Source organism: Heliconius melpomene, chromosome 10, assembly GCF_056956725.1.
Source record: "Heliconius melpomene rosina isolate 202511_hmr_F chromosome 10, ASM5695672v1, whole genome shotgun sequence".
In the NCBI taxonomy this organism is placed as follows: Eukaryota; Metazoa; Arthropoda; class Insecta; order Lepidoptera; family Nymphalidae; genus Heliconius; species Heliconius melpomene.
Genome location: NC_140398.1, coordinates 3,702,877 through 3,721,788, shown reverse-complemented (window position 1 = coordinate 3,721,788; position 18,912 = coordinate 3,702,877). Strand labels below are relative to the sequence as shown.

Genomic DNA, 18,912 nt, shown 5'->3' with positions numbered 1-18,912 from the left:
TGAAAAACAGAAAAGACAGTTTTGATGTACATTAAATAGCCAACGTAATTAATATACTTATTTATATGCTGAGAGTAAGGGATAAGTGAAACTTGACTCGATGCAGTTGATGTGTGAACGGCGTGATGTGTCAATAATTTAATGCGTTTTTCTCTAAAACTATTCGCAATCAAAATAGTTTAAAAAGCAAATTTTATCTTCGTTTAACTTAGAAATTTAATAAAGTATTTTAAAGGATAAGGATTAACACCATTATGGAAAAATATCCCTCACAATAAAAAATATATTGAAATTACTATTTTTAGACAGAAATATGATCACTACACGTTATTCTTAAAAGATACGAATATGCTCTCGCGGACTTTTTTGTAGATCTTATTAAGAGGAACAATACTCCAGTACATTATTTTCATATAGTACTTACCATTAAAGCAGCGCATGCGCGAAAGTGTCTCAACGAGTAGGACTTTATACACATTTGTTGTATTTATGTTAACTTACATAAGAATGTACAAATAATAAACTATATATAAACCTTCCCTGAGAAATACTCGACCTAATGGTGAAAACCGCATCCAAATCCGTTGGGTGGTTTAGAAGAAGAAGAGTTAGAAAGTTCAGACAGACACAAAAAGCGACTTTGTTTTATAAGATATAGGATATAAAAAAAAAGAAAAGTAAGAAAGAAAGTGGGGAACGGAATGTGTTAATACTAGGTTCCCTCTGCGTACCCTACCCTACCCTGCTGTGTGCGAGATATACCATGAAGCTAATTTTAAAATAACATTATTTATGTTTAATTTTTAATATAATTATAAAATTCATACGATACATAATAATATAGCTTTAAAATATCAAAAATCTGTAATACTCAATTATGATTGCAGGTTGTAGTAACTCAAGGCTACCCGCTTCCCTACATTGTGGTATCGTTTTACAGCCGAATTAAAGGCACCGTAAATGCTGTGGATTATTAAAACAGATAAATTACAACGTTGATGAGAAACATCATTATATGTGCGGAAATTATTATGTACGGTATATAAAATTGAAGATTTTTATACTCTATCTCTCCGCTCTAGGAAATTAAATATTTATTTAAATTTATATTTTCTTCGCTCTGGTGTCGAGGCATAGCGCGGCGTTGAATTCCGTTCAAGTGAAACATTTCATTTTCATTTCAGATTTTAAAAAATGTAAGTCTTATTTTTGCAGGTGTAGCAAGAAGCAAAAGCAAAAATAAGTAAATTGGTATAAAATAAATACAATATTTAAGCAGTTTAATATACTCCAGAAAACTAGTATTTAACTCTTCATGTGGGTAGCAAGTAGGCAAGTAAAGTGTAGGTTCCCAGGTTCCTTTTCCTACCCTCATAAGTGCGGGAAACAGCGATGAAGTTTAAAATAAAAATGGATACCAACCATAAGATGTACTTCATAATTTCACAAGCCCAATATTAAGACTTGATAATACTGCAATTTAGTCGAGAACGAGCACAAGAGATATTTACGTGTTTAGTCTTAAGAAAGTAATCGAATACTCTATAATTAAGAATAGTGCCTGTAAGAGTATGATACGCACGCATCGTAAACACTAGCAGGCGTAGGGTGTTTTCCAATTTATTTTTTCCCCCCGGTGCAGGGCCGTTGCAGTAAAGCTAGAATCGTAAAGTTGCGGTGTCTGCGAGCCCCTACTATGAATTATCTTTTTTTTTTATAAATTACTAGCCAACGAAACGCGGCTTCGCCCGCTTAAACGTAATGTTATATTATAGCCAAATTATACATTATATTTATATAAATTTTAGCCTATTCTATGTGTTATTCTGATATATAAACTATATTACAGTAGTTCCTTTTCAGTAGTTTTTGTAATTAATATTGATTCTAACAAATTTTTACATTTATAAATTAGGTAGGACTTTTTTTTGGTAGGATTTTCCGCAAATGGACAACTAAAATTTAAAGATTGCCTACATAAATTATATTATTAAGTCAGTAAAATTCTAAGACATTTTTTTGCATATTAAATGTACTTACATCAATTAATCATAATTATTATGATATTTTTTACTTTCTGTTTTTCAGTTAAATAAAGAAAGGAAAAAAAAACATTCATATACCAAAAAGATCCTTGATTGTTTGAAAAATGCGATCTTCTACCAAAATTACTAATGTTATAACAAGCCACCATCAAACCAGAAGTAAAGTCAGTCCTACAATAATTCAGTCAGGATAATAAAGGTGCATTTTTCACTAGTTCAAATTGGACACGGGGCGGGTGGAATCATTTTTTGTTGTATTTCTATTTAATGAAGGGTCCGCCACAAATTACACCTTGCTGCAGCGGTCGTGGTGGCGACTATTTATGACTCGAAGACATGAGAACTATACTTTAATATTATTAGAATAACGCCAGAAGATACGAATGGACGCACAAATGATAGTAGAATAGCTATCTGTAACATAATATTAGTAATTTGTTTTTATGTAAATTTTATAATTTTTATGACCAAATTAGGAATATTTCCTCAATTCATGTCAAAATATTTAATAAATAAGAAAGTAATTCTTTTATAGATATTAAATATATATAATATATGTAAATTTTATAAAAGTTTCAATAGGATTACAGGTATTAGATATACATCTGTATACTTTACCATATATTTGGAGATACTTTTCTACGATGCTGCTCATTCTTAGACATTTCTTTTAAGCATGTGCATTCCCACCCCAATGAGAAACGAACTCGTAAAACAACCCCAGGACTATAACTTTACCCCACGGTACAACTCTATGGTTTGGCCATCAATGGTTTATAGTTGGGGCTGCGGTTATGAGATATGGGAAATGCTCAAGTTGCTTGCGAACAAACGCATCGATACATCAATGCATGCGGAAAGAAAATTAAATGTTCTAAATAAGCAATCATGCTGCAATTTTCTTATATGTTTAACCTTATTCTATCGATAATAAAAAATAGCTTATTAGGTATTACGATTCATTTACTATTTCTAGAGTATGGAGATGAAGGCATATGCGGAAAATGTCTCCTTTGAAAGGCACAATGCATTTTTTTTACTTTTCATACACGCTGTATCCCGCACCCAGAAGGGTAGGCAAAGGTAATTTAGAGTTAAGACACTTCGTTACCCACTTTTCGCGGAATTCCGGAGGCATTGTGTTTTAAGTAATATATTTATATTGTTTTTTATTTATAAAATAAATAAAAAATAGAGTTAATTGTAATCCCTGTAAAAAAGTTCCCGATAAGTGCTATAAGTACCAACACATTAGTTCCATAAAAAGCGCTGTGCGTGGGAAACTTTTTATGTAAAGAGCAATCTGAGGAAATAACTACTTTGGCAATTTTAAGCTTAATTACATTTAATGGTTACTAATATCCCATGTTTATAAGCTTTAACTTTACCGGACTATGCTTAAATTTTTACCGATTACCGGTTTTGTTTCAATTTTTAATATAGCCTTACGTTAGTATTCTTTTAGCCTCACGCTCCATCTCTATCTAGGATATGGCTGAGAGCCTGGGAACCTAGTGTTAAGTAGCTTCATTCTGTATTATGACACTTCCGTTCTCGACTTTTCGTTGAATTCTAGAGACCTTATGTGTTGAGTTACGGGTCAAAAACGACGCTTTGATTTACGACATTCGACACTATTTCAGAAAATATAAATATTAATTATTTCATTATCCCGAGTGGGAATCGAACCCACAACCTGTGGTGCTTACAGGCGCACTCTTGTGCCCCTATGCCACGACTGGCCACGATATAGTATATAATAGTAAAAAAAACGAACAAAAAAATAAAAGTAAACAAAAGAGCACTTACTAAATATGAGGAACGTAAGCCTCTTTGACCGGTTGGAAGACAATCGATCTGACGGATCTATTAGCAAAATCCTTACAATGATGAAAAGATTCTCGTTGCATTTATTATTATGAGAAAAATATCTTTTTTTATAAGTATTTTACATGATATTATTGTTGTGAATGGAAAAAAATCCAATCAAATGCGAGCCGGTCTCACCTACCGAAGGTTTCACTTACCTCTCAACAAAAACTGGTGTGAATGAGATGTGGTCAGCATATAATAGTACACCTATCACAAAATATAAAATATATTTATGAAACTATATTATTTAAAATTATTAGTTTATATCTAAACGTGTTTTTTTATACATTGCTTACTTTAAATAAGCAGCTTAGTGTTTAAAATTTCAGAGGGTCTGTCCAATAGTTCGAAAGACAATTGTTCAGACAGACCTTTTAGTGTAATCCCTATAAACGTCCATTATGTTGAAAATATAAAAATTGTTTTGAATTTGTATTATAAAATGGTTAATCTCGGAATGCATTCAGAATTGGAGCTGAATAAAAAACAAATAAAAAGCTTGGTCTTTTTCACATTTTTCACGACACCGTGTCCTGAGGACCGACAGGTGCGTTGCCGGCCTTTAAGGTATATATTATGGATATATATTATGTACTAGTGGGCCCGGACGCGGCTACGCCCGCGAAAATATAAGCCTAAATAATTAAAATAAGTTAAAAAATAATAGTAAGTGGAGATTTATTATAAGAAAAAATATCTGAGTAACCGAAATGAACAAACAAAAGAAGTAAAAGTAACTAAAGGAAATTATTAATATTAGAAAAAGTACCTAAAGTTTGCCGTGCGCGCGAACTAAACATTTTTCTATATTAAATAATTCTTAATTTTTGCGAATAATATTAAATAAAATCCCAAATGATTAAAATTACGATATTTTAAGTGTATAACATCGGTATAGATAACCGAACTGAGATAAATTAATTATAAGCAGCAAATAATTACATAAAAAATAATAGTAATTCGAAAATATATAAAAATTTACAAAATCATCAAAGTCATCTGCCCGTTCGCGTCGGTCATACCACTCGTAGGCTAGGTCATTCCGAGTCAGTGACATCATAATTATTTATTAGAACGTTATACAGTAAACTATAATTTCCATCTAGATGAAATGCTAAAAGTGACTACTATATTTATTTTCATAAGGATGAATATCAAATTATAGAAATCATCTAATTTTTGTTAATATAAATCTGTATCAGCGCGCGCCATGTATACATTAAGCAAACTCACTTTGGGTGACGTTTTCTTAAAACAACAAACTTTGCAAGCCGTTGCTTAGCAACGCGTAGCGACGATTGTTATTAATATGGCGGAATAAATTGCTTGTCAAATTAATTATTTTAATTTATTGGTATATATCGAAAATTTTACAAATATGAGAAAAAAAAGTATCCTATGTTTATCCCCGGGCCCTCAAGTATCTCTATATGAGTATTTTATCACAATTAAATTAGCGGTTTGGCCCTGATTGCGTAAAAGACGGACAGACAGACAGACAGACAGACAGACAGAGTTACTTTGGAATTTATAATATAGCTATGGATATATATCATGAGTTGAAATAAGAAAAACACTTCTTGAATTCGGCTCGTCTAACAATCAGACAGCTTAAAAACATTAGTAAGAAGCTGGGTATGCATATTATAATCAAATAAAGAAAATGATTATTTTTAAAGCTGCAACTGTGCATGCTTTCAATAATGAAATGCGATTTTACTTTTAATTTTACCAGAACAAGGAATTATAAAGTATTCATATCCCGAGCAGGAATCGAACCCAAAACCATAGTGTATACTGCCAGACATATAATGCAGATAGTTTATCATAAACATAATTAATCTACTGTGGAGCTTGTTCAAGTGCATTACAATTCTATAAGGCAAAATATTATATAATAACTTTATAGTAGGTACATATGCGGAAATGTATTAACTATTGAATGATGGTAGTTGAACTCCATTTAAATGTCACGTCCATTATTCTATTTACGTGAATTACTATTCTTGTTATAATCGACTATTGATTGGTTCTCAATATATTTAGTCAACAATGACTATGGCACAGTTGTAAAGTATTTAATTACACATGGTAGTTGCAGCTTCGATACCCACTCGAGGTAGTATTCCTTTTTACATGACATTTAGACCTAACCATCTTAGGTGTCTAAAATCTGATTATACAATTTTGTTACTAATCATACATTTTTTTACTGCTTCTCATAAAATAAATCATAAATACAAACTTCCAGAATTTACCTTATATATGTAGGTATATATAATTATACATTACAAACATTTTCTTAATGAACTTATTTAACAAATTACAATACCATATACTATGTTAAATATATAGTTAATCAGAATAATAAATTAGTATTTTACTCAAGGACTTTTGAGTTTAAAGCTCTCTCAAAAGTAAATTTACATACATTATATTAATAAACATTAATCTTATTAATCTTATTAATGTTTATTATCCTTTAAAAAGTCTCGCATTATGCAAAATTAGTCTTCACTTTAATCCTCGTTTTTAAAATTATATTTTAAATAGAAGATCAAAAAATCAAGACTCAAAAAATCTATAATATTGTGTAAAGTTTAAAATTGATCAAATCAATCAGCTTCACGCTGTATCCCGCACACTGCAGAGGCACACGCAACGCCTCCTGAATTCAGCGTGAAGTGGGAAACATAGTGTCTTAACACTATGTTCCCTCTGTCTACCCTGCTGTGCGTGGGATACAGCGTAAAGCTGATTTTTATTATTTTTTATTTCTAATATGAGGGCAGTCATGGTGCAAGAGCATAAGCACACGACAGTAAAGACAACAGATCGCGTATTTGATTTCCACTGGAGAAAAATAAATATTGAATATTTTCATTTCCTCGCTCTCGTAACCAGAAAAAATGCGACGTTCAGTTCCGTCAAATTTGAAACTCGGCGCAAATGATAATGAAAAATGATATATGAAATATATATATTAAGAATATTTCTATTAGAATCCAGCTTACATTTTCCACAACATATCAATCAATATTATCAACGAACAACGCGAGTAAAACCTGTTGTAGACAAATTAAAAGATCGAGAACACTAATTATACGAGCATCGATTACAGTTTATACGTTTCTCAATTTATGTGTGTTCCTTTTGATAGAATAGATGTATTTATAAGGTAATAAAATATACCAATTAAAATATCAATTTGGAACGTTTTTATACTGCCCCTAAGGAAGTACGTAATTAAATTTGTATGTATATAAAAATCATTTCTTATTTATTGTATCGATAATAATTAATAAAATATTTCTTTTTTTGAGGAAAAAACAAAATAAACGAGCGTACGGGTCACCTGATGGTAAGTGATCACCGCCGTCCACGACCCCGTGTAACACCCAGAGGAGCTACAGGTGCGTCTCCTGCCTTTCGAAGATACCCATGTCGTATCGCCCTGGAAATACTGCAGCAGGTAGAGCATTTCGAGTTGTCTGGTGCTTAGAAGAGCTCAAAACCGCACAGTTTTGGAGTGCCACGTATCCAAATGGTGTAGATGATTTTTGAGTTAGAGTATTTTGAAGTACTTTAATATTAAAAAAATACACTTTATATATTTTTAAATGTTTAGATAAAACGCAATTTAAAGTCAAGATTATTGTTAAAAAACACATCCGAATTACGCATTGGTGGTCCATAAACTATATTAATAGACTTGTTGTACAAAATGTTGTACCATACATTTATACTACGTTTTTTATTAGTATATAAAAAATATTGAATATTTTTTTCAAAATGTCTAAGCGACCGAAAATATTAATACGACCTAAATACAATTTATATATATTATACAATCAGTATAATTAATATACTATAAGTAAATATCAGGTTTATGTTTATTACATTATTTATTATACACAGGTATAATCAGCCAAGCAATTCAATAAATTCAAATTAACGCAAAGCATTATAAATTGTTTAAAACTTTTATAATACTATATACAATTATACAGCTCTATTTACAAAGTATTATAAATAAAAGTATTTTACACCAAAACTTTGAAACGTTACACATTTTTTTAGCTTCAGCCTTCACGCTTATTATTACTTGTGGGTTCAATTCCCACTCGCGAAAATTAAATATTAATATTTTCATTTCTTTGCTTTGGTAACAAGGCAAACAAATAATAATAAGGAGAATGGAATGATAAAGAAAGCAATGTGATAAAATAAAACTAGAACGAAATAAAAATTATAGCTAGGTATAATATGTAAATTGATAGAAATATCATTCATGCAATAGACCTTCAAACACTATTGTAAGTAGTTCAGTACCGTCAAAACAATTCTCCATTGCGGTATTATAAAATCGTAGCTTATGACTCTAGACTGACAAAACGACAAACAGACAAAAACATTTTCATTGAAAAGAAAAGATCCTTTACTTAGAATTAAATACATAATTATTAACCTACCACAAACACTAACAAGAACTCGATCTCTGCAAGTGATCGATTACTGCTAACGAGAGAAGACATAACTAACTTATGGTAAAGAAGAATAAATATGCGATTGATTTGGAAAAAAATATAATAATTCCGCCATATAAATTGAGTGTATTAGGTAAAAGAAACCACATTATTACATATTAATGGATATTCGGATCTCATAATGGTAGGACGGAGATAGTCGGTTTATTTCTTTATTTTTTGTTACCTACGTCGCGGTCACCAGCATAGTATATATAGTGGGATTGAATTATTTGATACTTACCCAATACTAATATATATGTATAAGTATATTACATTATTAAAAGTTGCCTTATTAATACTTAATTAGTACATTTATACAAATTACACTCTATCACACACAAATCAACCGCAACTGAATAAGAAAAAATAATTAAAAATAGTTTATTTTATTATTTTTTTTTTCCTTCTATTTATTTATTGAAATATGTGTATTCTTTTAATCTTATGCAGTAAACTATCTCCCCGCTTATTACTATTCATCATAAAATAGTTAGAAAAACTTAAAAAAAGCACGTAAAGTATCAATTAATATAATATACTAGCGGACGCGCGCAGCTTCGCTTGCTTATTTTGGGGGTTAATTCTAATAAACCATAAAACATGTGTTCAATGAAATATGTTTAAGAGTCTAAATTTCTAATTTTATAAAAATTGGTGGCGATTTAAAGATTTTTCCATACAAACTTTCAACCCCTTATATGCACCCTTAGGGAGATAATTTTAGAAAACGATGAAACACGTATTCAATTAAATACTTTTAAAAATCTAAATTTAAAATTTTATGAAAATCGGTGCCGATTTAATTTTTTTTCCATACAAACTTTCAACCCCTATTTCACCCCTTTAGGGTTAAAATTTTTCAAAATCCCTTCTTAGTTGATGTCCAGATTACGAAAGTAAACATCTGTCCAAATATCACGTTTCTACCATCAGCGGTTACGGCTGTGCGTGCGTCTTACCAAGATAACGATGACTGGAACAAATGTTTTAAACGAATGAACGTTTTGGATCTTAAAACCGAATTTAAAATTTTGCGCCGTCCGTCGTATTAGCCAATATCCCTCCAAGTATTTCATTTATGGCTTGTTGCATTAGTTTTATTGATCGTTTCGTTTTAAGAGTGCCCTACCTGTTAAGGACAGAAGGAACCCTTCTGTCTGCCGTTATCTCAGGAACGCTTGGCGATATCGAGTTGAATTTCAAACCATATACTGAAACCTATGGCGCCATCATTTTCTGTAAAAATCGTATTTCTACATTTACTTTAAAAAGAAGGCCATATCTTCTTTTTAATAACTATACATTTGTGGTTTAATCGTAAAAGAAAATATCCTTGAAAATTTGGTATTAAAGCCGCTAGTTCAAGTAAGGTATCAGATGAAAGGGTTCTGGCTAAACTAAGCTTGAATTTCAGTAAAAGCTCGAGACCTCCAATTTTTGTAGGGAACCCGACTCACTAGATTTAGTTATATTTACTTTTACTGACCTACAGTTTTTTTCAACGAAAGGGAAATTACTGAAAACAAAACAATATATCCGTAAAAAAATAAGATATCATGGTTTAGTTATACCAAACAGTTCAATGGCTGCTTTTTTTTGTAAAGAAAAATAAAAAAAACGCTACAGTTTCGGGAATTATCTTTGACATCATCAAAGTTGCCGACATTCACAATTTTTTTCGAGTTCTCCCTAAGAAGGTGCGAATGGATCCGAAGCGGGTCCACTTAACATGAAAATATATTTAATTAACATCTAACAAAATAACTAAACATCGTTTTATTATATTTCCAAAATTATCACTCATATATGAAAATTTTGTAAATTTTTACATTTATTATATCTTGGTAAAATTACGTTAATTTCTCTTTATTCGCAATGAATTACAAAAATAAACAAACTTTTGTATAAGCTCATATATTTAATATCATGTTCATTTATATACATATACTTATGTAAATATTTTTTTGTATATAACTAACTAATAATAATACGTTTGAAATTACTGACTTTCAAAACAATTCTAATAATATTTTTAACGGTACAACGATGCAGTCTACTATTTTCATATAAACATCTAGATAGAGTTAACTGCCTTATATTTTCTAGTTTTCCAACTAAGTAAACGAAACCATATCAAATTAACATACAAACGTACCAACCACGTTCAATCTTAATATTATAACATGTTCTAAGCACTTTGTATGGCAATTTACGCGAATACTTTAACAACAACGATATTAGATTCTGTTAAGTAGTCTATTGAGATTTGGTTTACTTAAGTGCAAAGCACCTTTGATTATAAATTAATTGACGATTTACATATAAACATGATGGGGTCAGAGTCCCCTTAATACGCGTAGACATAATGCACAATATCAGAGGGCCAACAGCTTGCGGAATAAGTTAGAAATAATAGGCAAAAAGGAGTTTTTAGACTGTGTCTCAACTAGTCTTGCAATTTGCATGCAACGAGCAATCTTCTTCCTCCTGGCATTAATCCCGGCTATTGCCAAGGTCTGTCTTCCTACTCAACCTGGAGTAGGTTTGCACGGTCTTTTGCGTAATCTATATGTTAGAAATATAATAAAACAACATTTATTTTTCAACTTCACGCTGTATCCCGCACAAAGCAGAGTAGCTAGAGGGGACCTAGTGTTAAGACACTCCGTTCCCTATTCAGTACTTACATATCCCCAGTAAAATATACCTAGTAATGTGATTATTTTACCATACAAAATCTGCTAATAAATCATTCAGTTTAATTCAACAACAATTGCAAGACAAATATCTACATCAACAGTATTTACACTGAGTGAGAGGCGAATCAACATATTTCAGCTCAGCAAGTATATTTACATTTAATCAAATAATAATAATTGTGCACTGCCAGCAAAATGTTGTTGAAGCGTTTTAATTAGTAGCAGATAATATTATCGTTCATAATATTGTGAATATCAGCAGTTATTTTATATACCAACATACATACTACAATTGCTGATTTAATTTATTTATTGTTTAATGGAAAATTAAATTAGGCTCCTCAAATAATTTTGCATGATTTTCTTTAAAATAACTATAGTATGGCTTGTGTCGGTTTTCAACATAATGCAGTTCTAAGCAGTTTTTCTGCAGTAACAGTAACGTAACATAAAAACTATGCTTATGAATAAGCTCTCTAAAAATGTATATCGTTTTCTAAGTGTGGCATAGCACTTTAATTACATTAAGAGTATTTTAATAACATTTTTCAGTTACTATACTTCGTTTTCAAAGCGTTCGGGTCCACTAGTGCATAAATAAGTAATTTATTCTGTACTATCTTATAAGTAAAAATCAGAGAAAAAAGCAGTAAAACTTGGCCTTATGTCATTAAAGCCATAATTACAGTCTGGTCATCGCAAGCGCAATCACTGGACGTCAAATTTCTATTACACTTGACATTGTTTTTTACCGGTTAATTAATATTCCGACATTAAAAAATGGGCACATGTGATGAAAATGAAAATTGGAATTTAAAAATTGACGTCAATCTGGCGGAGTTTAACTGTATCTCATTGTATATTGGTTACGTTGATGTCTTTAAAAAATAAGTGGACTCCTACTTTAAAAAACAATATTGTATTGTATATTAATGTATTATAATATATAAGGTACTTATATACTTACTAATCAATTTTTTTAGCGTCGCTGTATCTAGCACACAGTTGGGTAGGAAAAATGAACCTAGTGTTATGACACTCTGTGCCCCAATTCCGCCAAATTCTAATGCGTGCATTGCGTGTTCAGTGGCGGAACAAAACGCCACGCTTTGCCTCGAAACGAGAGTGAGGAAATTAAAATATTAAATATTTCACGTCCTCAAGTGGAAATCGAACCCACAACCTTTCGCGTTTACAGTCACACCTTGTGCAGCCTCGTAGTGCAGGTGTAGTCGTCTACACGTGTACCAATCTATTTCACTTCAATTAATTTTTGGAAGGTGAAATTGTGAATAGAATATCGATATTCGTATTGGAACACGATGTTTCCAAAAATCTATCTATGTACATACATCTTTTAATATTTACATGCAATCATCCTGTACTGGTACAGCGTCACGCTATAAAAAAACTAAAAAAGTATTCCTGTATTGTTTTTGATAATTAATATTTAATAATAAAACGAAAGACGAAAGAACAATTATTATAAATTGAATTAGTCAAGTTCTTAGTAGTAGTTGCAATGCTGATATTAAACGTCAAAGGAAATGAAAATGCACTCGCTTAATGCCTATATAAGTTACGTAAGAAAAAATTTAAGCTATAATTTAAATTAAACATTTTTAGCACTCTATTGCCTCTATTGAGGCCGCCGTAGCCCAGAAGCACGAGGGTGTGACTGTAACGCAATGGTTGTGGGATCGATGGATAGATTAATATTTTATTTTCTCCTTCTGTCACCAAGGCAAATGTCCGGTGTTGAGTTCCAACACTCAATACGCAATGCATCAAAAAATTCAGCGGAAAGTTGGTAACGGAGTGTCTTAACACACCCTAGTGTTTCCCTCACCGTCTGCCTACCCTTCTACGTCCGGGATACAGCGTAAAACTGATTGATTAAAGCTTTTTCTCACAAAATATTGTTATATTTCTCTATTTCCGTTCGTTTCGTTACTTGAAAAAAATAATTATAGCATAATTAATCACCAGCAAAACTATTAAAATTAAACTAGCATAAAAAAGACACAGGCTATACTTTTGTCACCTTTGAAGCATTACTTATCTCCGACCCAACATCATTTACCCGACAGAAATACAAAAAATACGCTTTTTATATTTAAACATAAGGCTCATTTTCAAAAATGTATATCTAAAACGACATTGGCCCAATATTTGTACGACATGTCAAATAATTCCAGGCGTTTGATTTGTTTGGAAAAGGTGTAGACGTCTCGACATACGACCGATTTAAAATAACCCCCGCTTCCATACAAAATGAATTAGACATTACACAGCTTACACTGGCCGGTTTACACTGTGTAGTTTGTCATTTGAACGACTAATGTGTAAACAGATAAAGGGTCATTTTTAAGTGAAAGTAAATCATAAAAACGGGGTTTTTAAATTTCCTTGTGGGATAATGATGCTAATGGATACTTTTGCTCGAGTGGTGCGATTATTTATAACAACCTTTTTTCCCTAAAGCACCTTGAAGGGGACTGATTGTTTGAAGACATAAGAAAAAAAAATTATAGGGGAATTGTAACCCGTAACTATTGGTTTCATCATTCATCTTTTGTATAAGTTTCATGTTGTGTTATTATAAAGATCTACTTACGTATACATCCTTCATGTCTAAGGGATAGGTATCACATATTTCCTCTGTGTATATCTACTTTTTTATAATAAAACTTTGTCATTTAAGTACCGTTGACACTATAGTTAATTATAGTTTAAATATGAACGAAGAAAGAATTAATTACACACATAATACGTAAAATGACACCACCAAACACTAATCTATCTTGCAGAGAATGTAAAATTTATTTTAAAATCAAATGAAAACAAACGTAAAACGCATTCCGTCGCGTCCCGCCAAAACAATTGCCGCGCAGTGCGACGTCACTTGTCAATGGAAGCACAGATAAACATAAACTTGAATGACATACTCTTCGCTGTGCTGACTGCGAAAATAAAAACAAAATATAACAAATATTTTGTTTTTCACAAAAGATCTATTGTGGAGGGAATGTTATTTAATTTATTTATAATACGTGCGTGAGTCAATACAAAACAACGTTTAATATAGATGGCCATTGAATTAGTGCTGACGATATAATAAAATAAACTTGCAATTTATTATACACTCTACCTTATAAGACTATCAAGACACAAAATCTCGACAAAAGAATTAAAATGTAACTTATCAACGAAAACACAGATAAATATTCATTAAGCAAAAGCTGATTTATAAAATAACATTCATAAAATATTTATTAAACGCAGCAGCTTCACGCTGTTTCCCGCATTAAGACATTCCATTCCCCATTTTCCACTGAATTTTTTGAGGCATTGAGTGGCGAAACCCAATGTCTAAGTTTTGCCAAAGCGAAAAAATGAAGATATTAATAAATTATTAAATCTAAATATTAATAAATTAATAATTCGTTCCCTCCACTGGAGACCAAACATGCACCCGTCGCTTTACAGTCGCACCTTTGTGCCTCTGCGCCACGACGACCATATAAAATATTGCATATTCTTTACAATGCTAGTAAAGAATATGCAATATTTTAATAAATGTTGACAGTTCATTAGTACCCTCCATGCTAACTAAGCTATTAGTCAGTAAACATACAAAGAAATTTTATAACTAAAAAAATATTAACACAACATTAAAATCTTCAAACAAAACATTGTACCGGTTGTAATCAAATTATTTTTATAATTGCCTAACACACGAATACTAATAAATGAGATGCCACATACCCTAGCAGTGGAACAGCTTTTCACCGTAAGCTCGACAGTTCTGGGATCAATCCCTGAATGGGAAATTAATTATTTTTATACTACCGCGCCGACCAGTCAAAGTGCGGCGTTGAATTCCGTTATTCAACATGCAATATCACGAATTCAGCTATAATGGTCGCCTTTAATAATAATAATATATTATTAAGAATGTAGACCTTATTTTTAAGCTGCGTTCATAAAAAAAATCGCGCAAAAAAATATACCGTTTTAATTGGCGTTTAAATTTAAATGGCGATCACCGTAAATAGACAATTATAATTTTATGGGATGCCTAACCTTAAGATAAATGCATTTACTTGCAAATGATATGAATAGCGCAGCGTAGGTTGTTATAATTTTTTGTTGAATTCACTAATACATACTGTATATACCTACACCTGATGGTTATGCCTTTATTAATGTTCTTCTTAATTACTAAATGTATTAACTGTAAAAATAAAAAGATAAATTTAAATTGTTAATCAAAAATTTATATTTAATAGCGGCGCTCAAAAACTAACTTCTCTGGAATTTAGCGGAAAATGGGGAACGGTAGTATCTTAATTGGAACGAAATATCATATTTCTAGGTTTTATTAATATTTATAGCAAAATAATTAAGAATGTTATAGTGCGGGAAATTTCTGTAAATTCATACAGCATTCGATCCCCACTCGGAGGATATTTATATAATTTCATTTGTTCTTGTTGTTGAATAGAAAGAAAGTTGAAAAGTGAAAAATAAAGTGATAAACTTAAACTTAAACACTACATATCCTTTATCTTCCCTTGCTATACGGGAAAATGCGTGCTATGTTCGTATAAAAAAAACATTTATTACTTATTTAACATTTTAAAGAGCAATGTGTTTAAAGAGCAATTGCAAATAGCTATTTGTAGTAATATCAGATCTATGGGGCCTATATTATGATGCAAAGTATTACTCTATTGCTACTCATTTAAGAAAATTGCATAAAACTACTTTTAAAGTATAAATAAATATGGTGTAATGGTAAATGTGGTTTATGTTATATTTTTTAGTAAAATTCCTTGATATTGTACAAAATATCCCAATATAGATGTAAAGCTTCACTCTGTATCTCACATATAGGCAGAGAGAACCTAGTGTTAAGACACTCCTTTCCCCACTTCCCAGAATGGGAACCACACGTACCACACGCTTTCTTATTAAATAATTCACAAAGGGCAGAATACAATTGACGACAAAAGCAAATAAAATACTATTTCAAAAGTCTTAGAATAAAATTTAAAGCCTGTTCCGTCTAAACAAACAGCTATACTCGCATATTCCACACAGTGCGGCCATTTCGGATTGCCTTGCCTATTTTTAACGTGGAAACAAAAAGAAATAACCCTTATGTTGATAGTCTTAATGGTTATTTTTGAGGAATTCCCGTTTGATGCACCGATATTTTTTTTTCTTTTTACACTTTTAAAGAACACTCTTGTATAGCCCGTTATCTTGCGTATCGTACTCAGCTACGATGAGGCAACACGTCGCTAAGGACCGCTTACATCAATTGCAAAATAACTTTCCGTAAGCTATAATTTCCACTATTTATTAGATAGATAAATGCGCCTGAGTTTTGCTCAATATATGATAATGTAAAGAACAGAAGAAAAAGATAAAAGTTTTTAGTAAAAGCTCATAATTTATGAATGAGCTTTTCTGGAATCGAAATATATATTAAATTTGACTCCCCATTTAAGGTAAGTTTAAATTTTTATATCCATTACTTAAGGAAAAAAAAAAGTTTTCGCTATTAAGTAAAATAGCAAAAATATATTTTTTCGCAGTTTTTTTGGACAGTTCAAAAGAAAAAATACTTAAAGATTTTGTAAAATGTAAAAAAATCTCAAGGCCGAGGCGAAACTCAACGCCAGGTTTTGCCTCCTTATCAGAGCGAGGAAATGAAAATATTAAATATTTAATTGAACCCACAACCGCCACGTTTATACGCGCTTGCCTCATTCAGGCATTTCTTACTGTGATACACAAAACGCGGTATAGAGTGCCGACACTTGCAATGTCTCGAAAAAACGACAGAAAAAGCACTTGGTACTCTGCCGTTCCTGCTGTTGCAGATTTTATTGCCGTTGGGATCCAATTGTGATCTCTCTTACTGTATAAAGGTGTGCTGTCAAAATGTCAACTAGTATATAAGTTAGGATCATTTTAACCTTAATTATTATTTTGCTTACTTTTCCGTTTCTTCTTTTAGTACATCTATATATTTTTTTTATTAACTACTAAGTAAGCTGCATATGCAGAATAGTCTTAACAGTTAAAAATGTCGTGTTAATTATTTTTACAATATATCAACCAGTTTCTCGCCGTCTACAATTAACCCAGTATAAAAAGGGAAAATTAAAATTTTAAATAATGCACATTCGCCTTTCATTGTATTCATTTAATGTCATTTGGTTTTACCGTTAAGGATAACACCATTTTAGGATATTTCTCATCAATTCTCTACAAAGTTCTGATATCATAAACAGTAACTATATTTTTTGTGCTTGCATAGTACAAGTACATAAAAAAATATAAAAATTAAATTATTCCAAACACACTGTATAATTACGATACCTCCTCCATACCGAGAGCACCACATTTGGAAATGGCTCTAATTAATACATTTTTTCAAAATTCTTTTTTGTGATTAATATTCTTAATATATGCTAAAGTGCGAATTGTGTATATTATAATGAGAAATAAAAGACTTTTTTATTAATTATGCAAGCAGACAGTTAAAAAGTTTAATTTTATATTAGGTGCATCAAGAAAGTTTGTGAGCATCGTTCGTCTCTTTCATATTGGGGCGTGGTTTGAACACTTAATACTTACTTAAAATGATAGCGCTCCTAATTAATTAAATTTTAAATGTCTTAAAATGTATAATTTATTAATGACTTTTAAATCAAATGTCTTAATCTATTATTGCTAATTTTGAAATAACAAACAAATATGAAAATTCTATTCCCTCCTAATAGGTAAAAATACTTTTTAGGAGACGATTACAAATTTGGACGAACTACCTCGAACTTATACCTTAATATTGTTTGCATTTCTGTTTGGAATTTTTAACAAATTTCAGCTATCCAAAGACAATTGCAAAGAGTAATCATTGGGAATGCTATTTATTAAATATCTTTATGTTGCAATTCTGTAGGGTAATAGCATCAACAGCAAATTTATTAGAGGAGAGCTCTCGGTTCCCAATATTCCGCTCAACTTTCGAACTTTTTCAACATTGCATATTGGGCAGCAGACGCTATGACTCTCATTAACATAATATATATAAAATATACAACAAAAGATTATTTCGATTTCTTTTATGAGTATGAAACTCACATAGCATAAGCCGACAGAGAGAGCCGGCAAAACAGAGAGAGAATGCAGGTTAAAATTCAGTTTAGGTTTTGGGGAACATGATACTTAATAAATAATTAATTTAGTGTCCTCATCGTGGATCGTGACAATCCTGCATGTCTGAAATAAGATCTGGCATGATTGATAACACTACGAAAGCGTGGAGGGATCTTACAAAAAAGTGTCACCTTTGAAATGTCACCTGTGTTACGAAAAAAGTGTACGGTCCTACTAAAATAATGAATGATTCATTTTGAGATAACTTGAGGCCGTCGCGGCGCAGGAGTAGAAGGGTATGACTGTAACGACAGTTGTAAGTTCGATTCCTATTCGAGGGACTAAATTATCATTTATTAATATTTCCATTTCTTCGCTCTGGTATCAAGGCAAAGCGCGGCGTTGAGTTCTGCCACTCAACACGCAATGCCTCCAGAATTCGGCGGCGGGAACACTATGTTCCCCCTGCCTACCCTGCTGTCTGATTTATTTTTATTTACCGACAAATCCCGCATAGAGTAAGTATCTAACATAAAATGACGAACCAAACTAGCCATTGTGTGTTGAGTGGCAGAACTTAACTTATGACTT

The 18,912-nt window shown here is 31.4% G+C and overlaps 1 protein-coding gene across 2 annotated transcripts in view; it reads right to left on the bottom strand.

Moving 5' to 3' along the window:
* LOC146535207 (protein Wnt-4-like) overlaps nt 1-18,912 on the bottom strand; it is a 68,196-nt gene that overhangs the window by 26,639 nt on the left and 22,645 nt on the right. Inside the window, exon 1 of one of the 2 annotated variants that reach the window (XM_085191917.1) lies at nt 13,763-14,045. The exons of the other annotated variant lie outside the window; for it this stretch is intronic. Coding sequence (XP_085048043.1) covers nt 13,763-13,770 — 8 coding nt within the window. The 5' untranslated portion in view covers nt 13,771-14,045. Of the gene's footprint in view, nt 1-13,762; nt 14,046-18,912 lie in introns of those variants that run through there. 2 annotated transcript variants of the gene reach the window in all.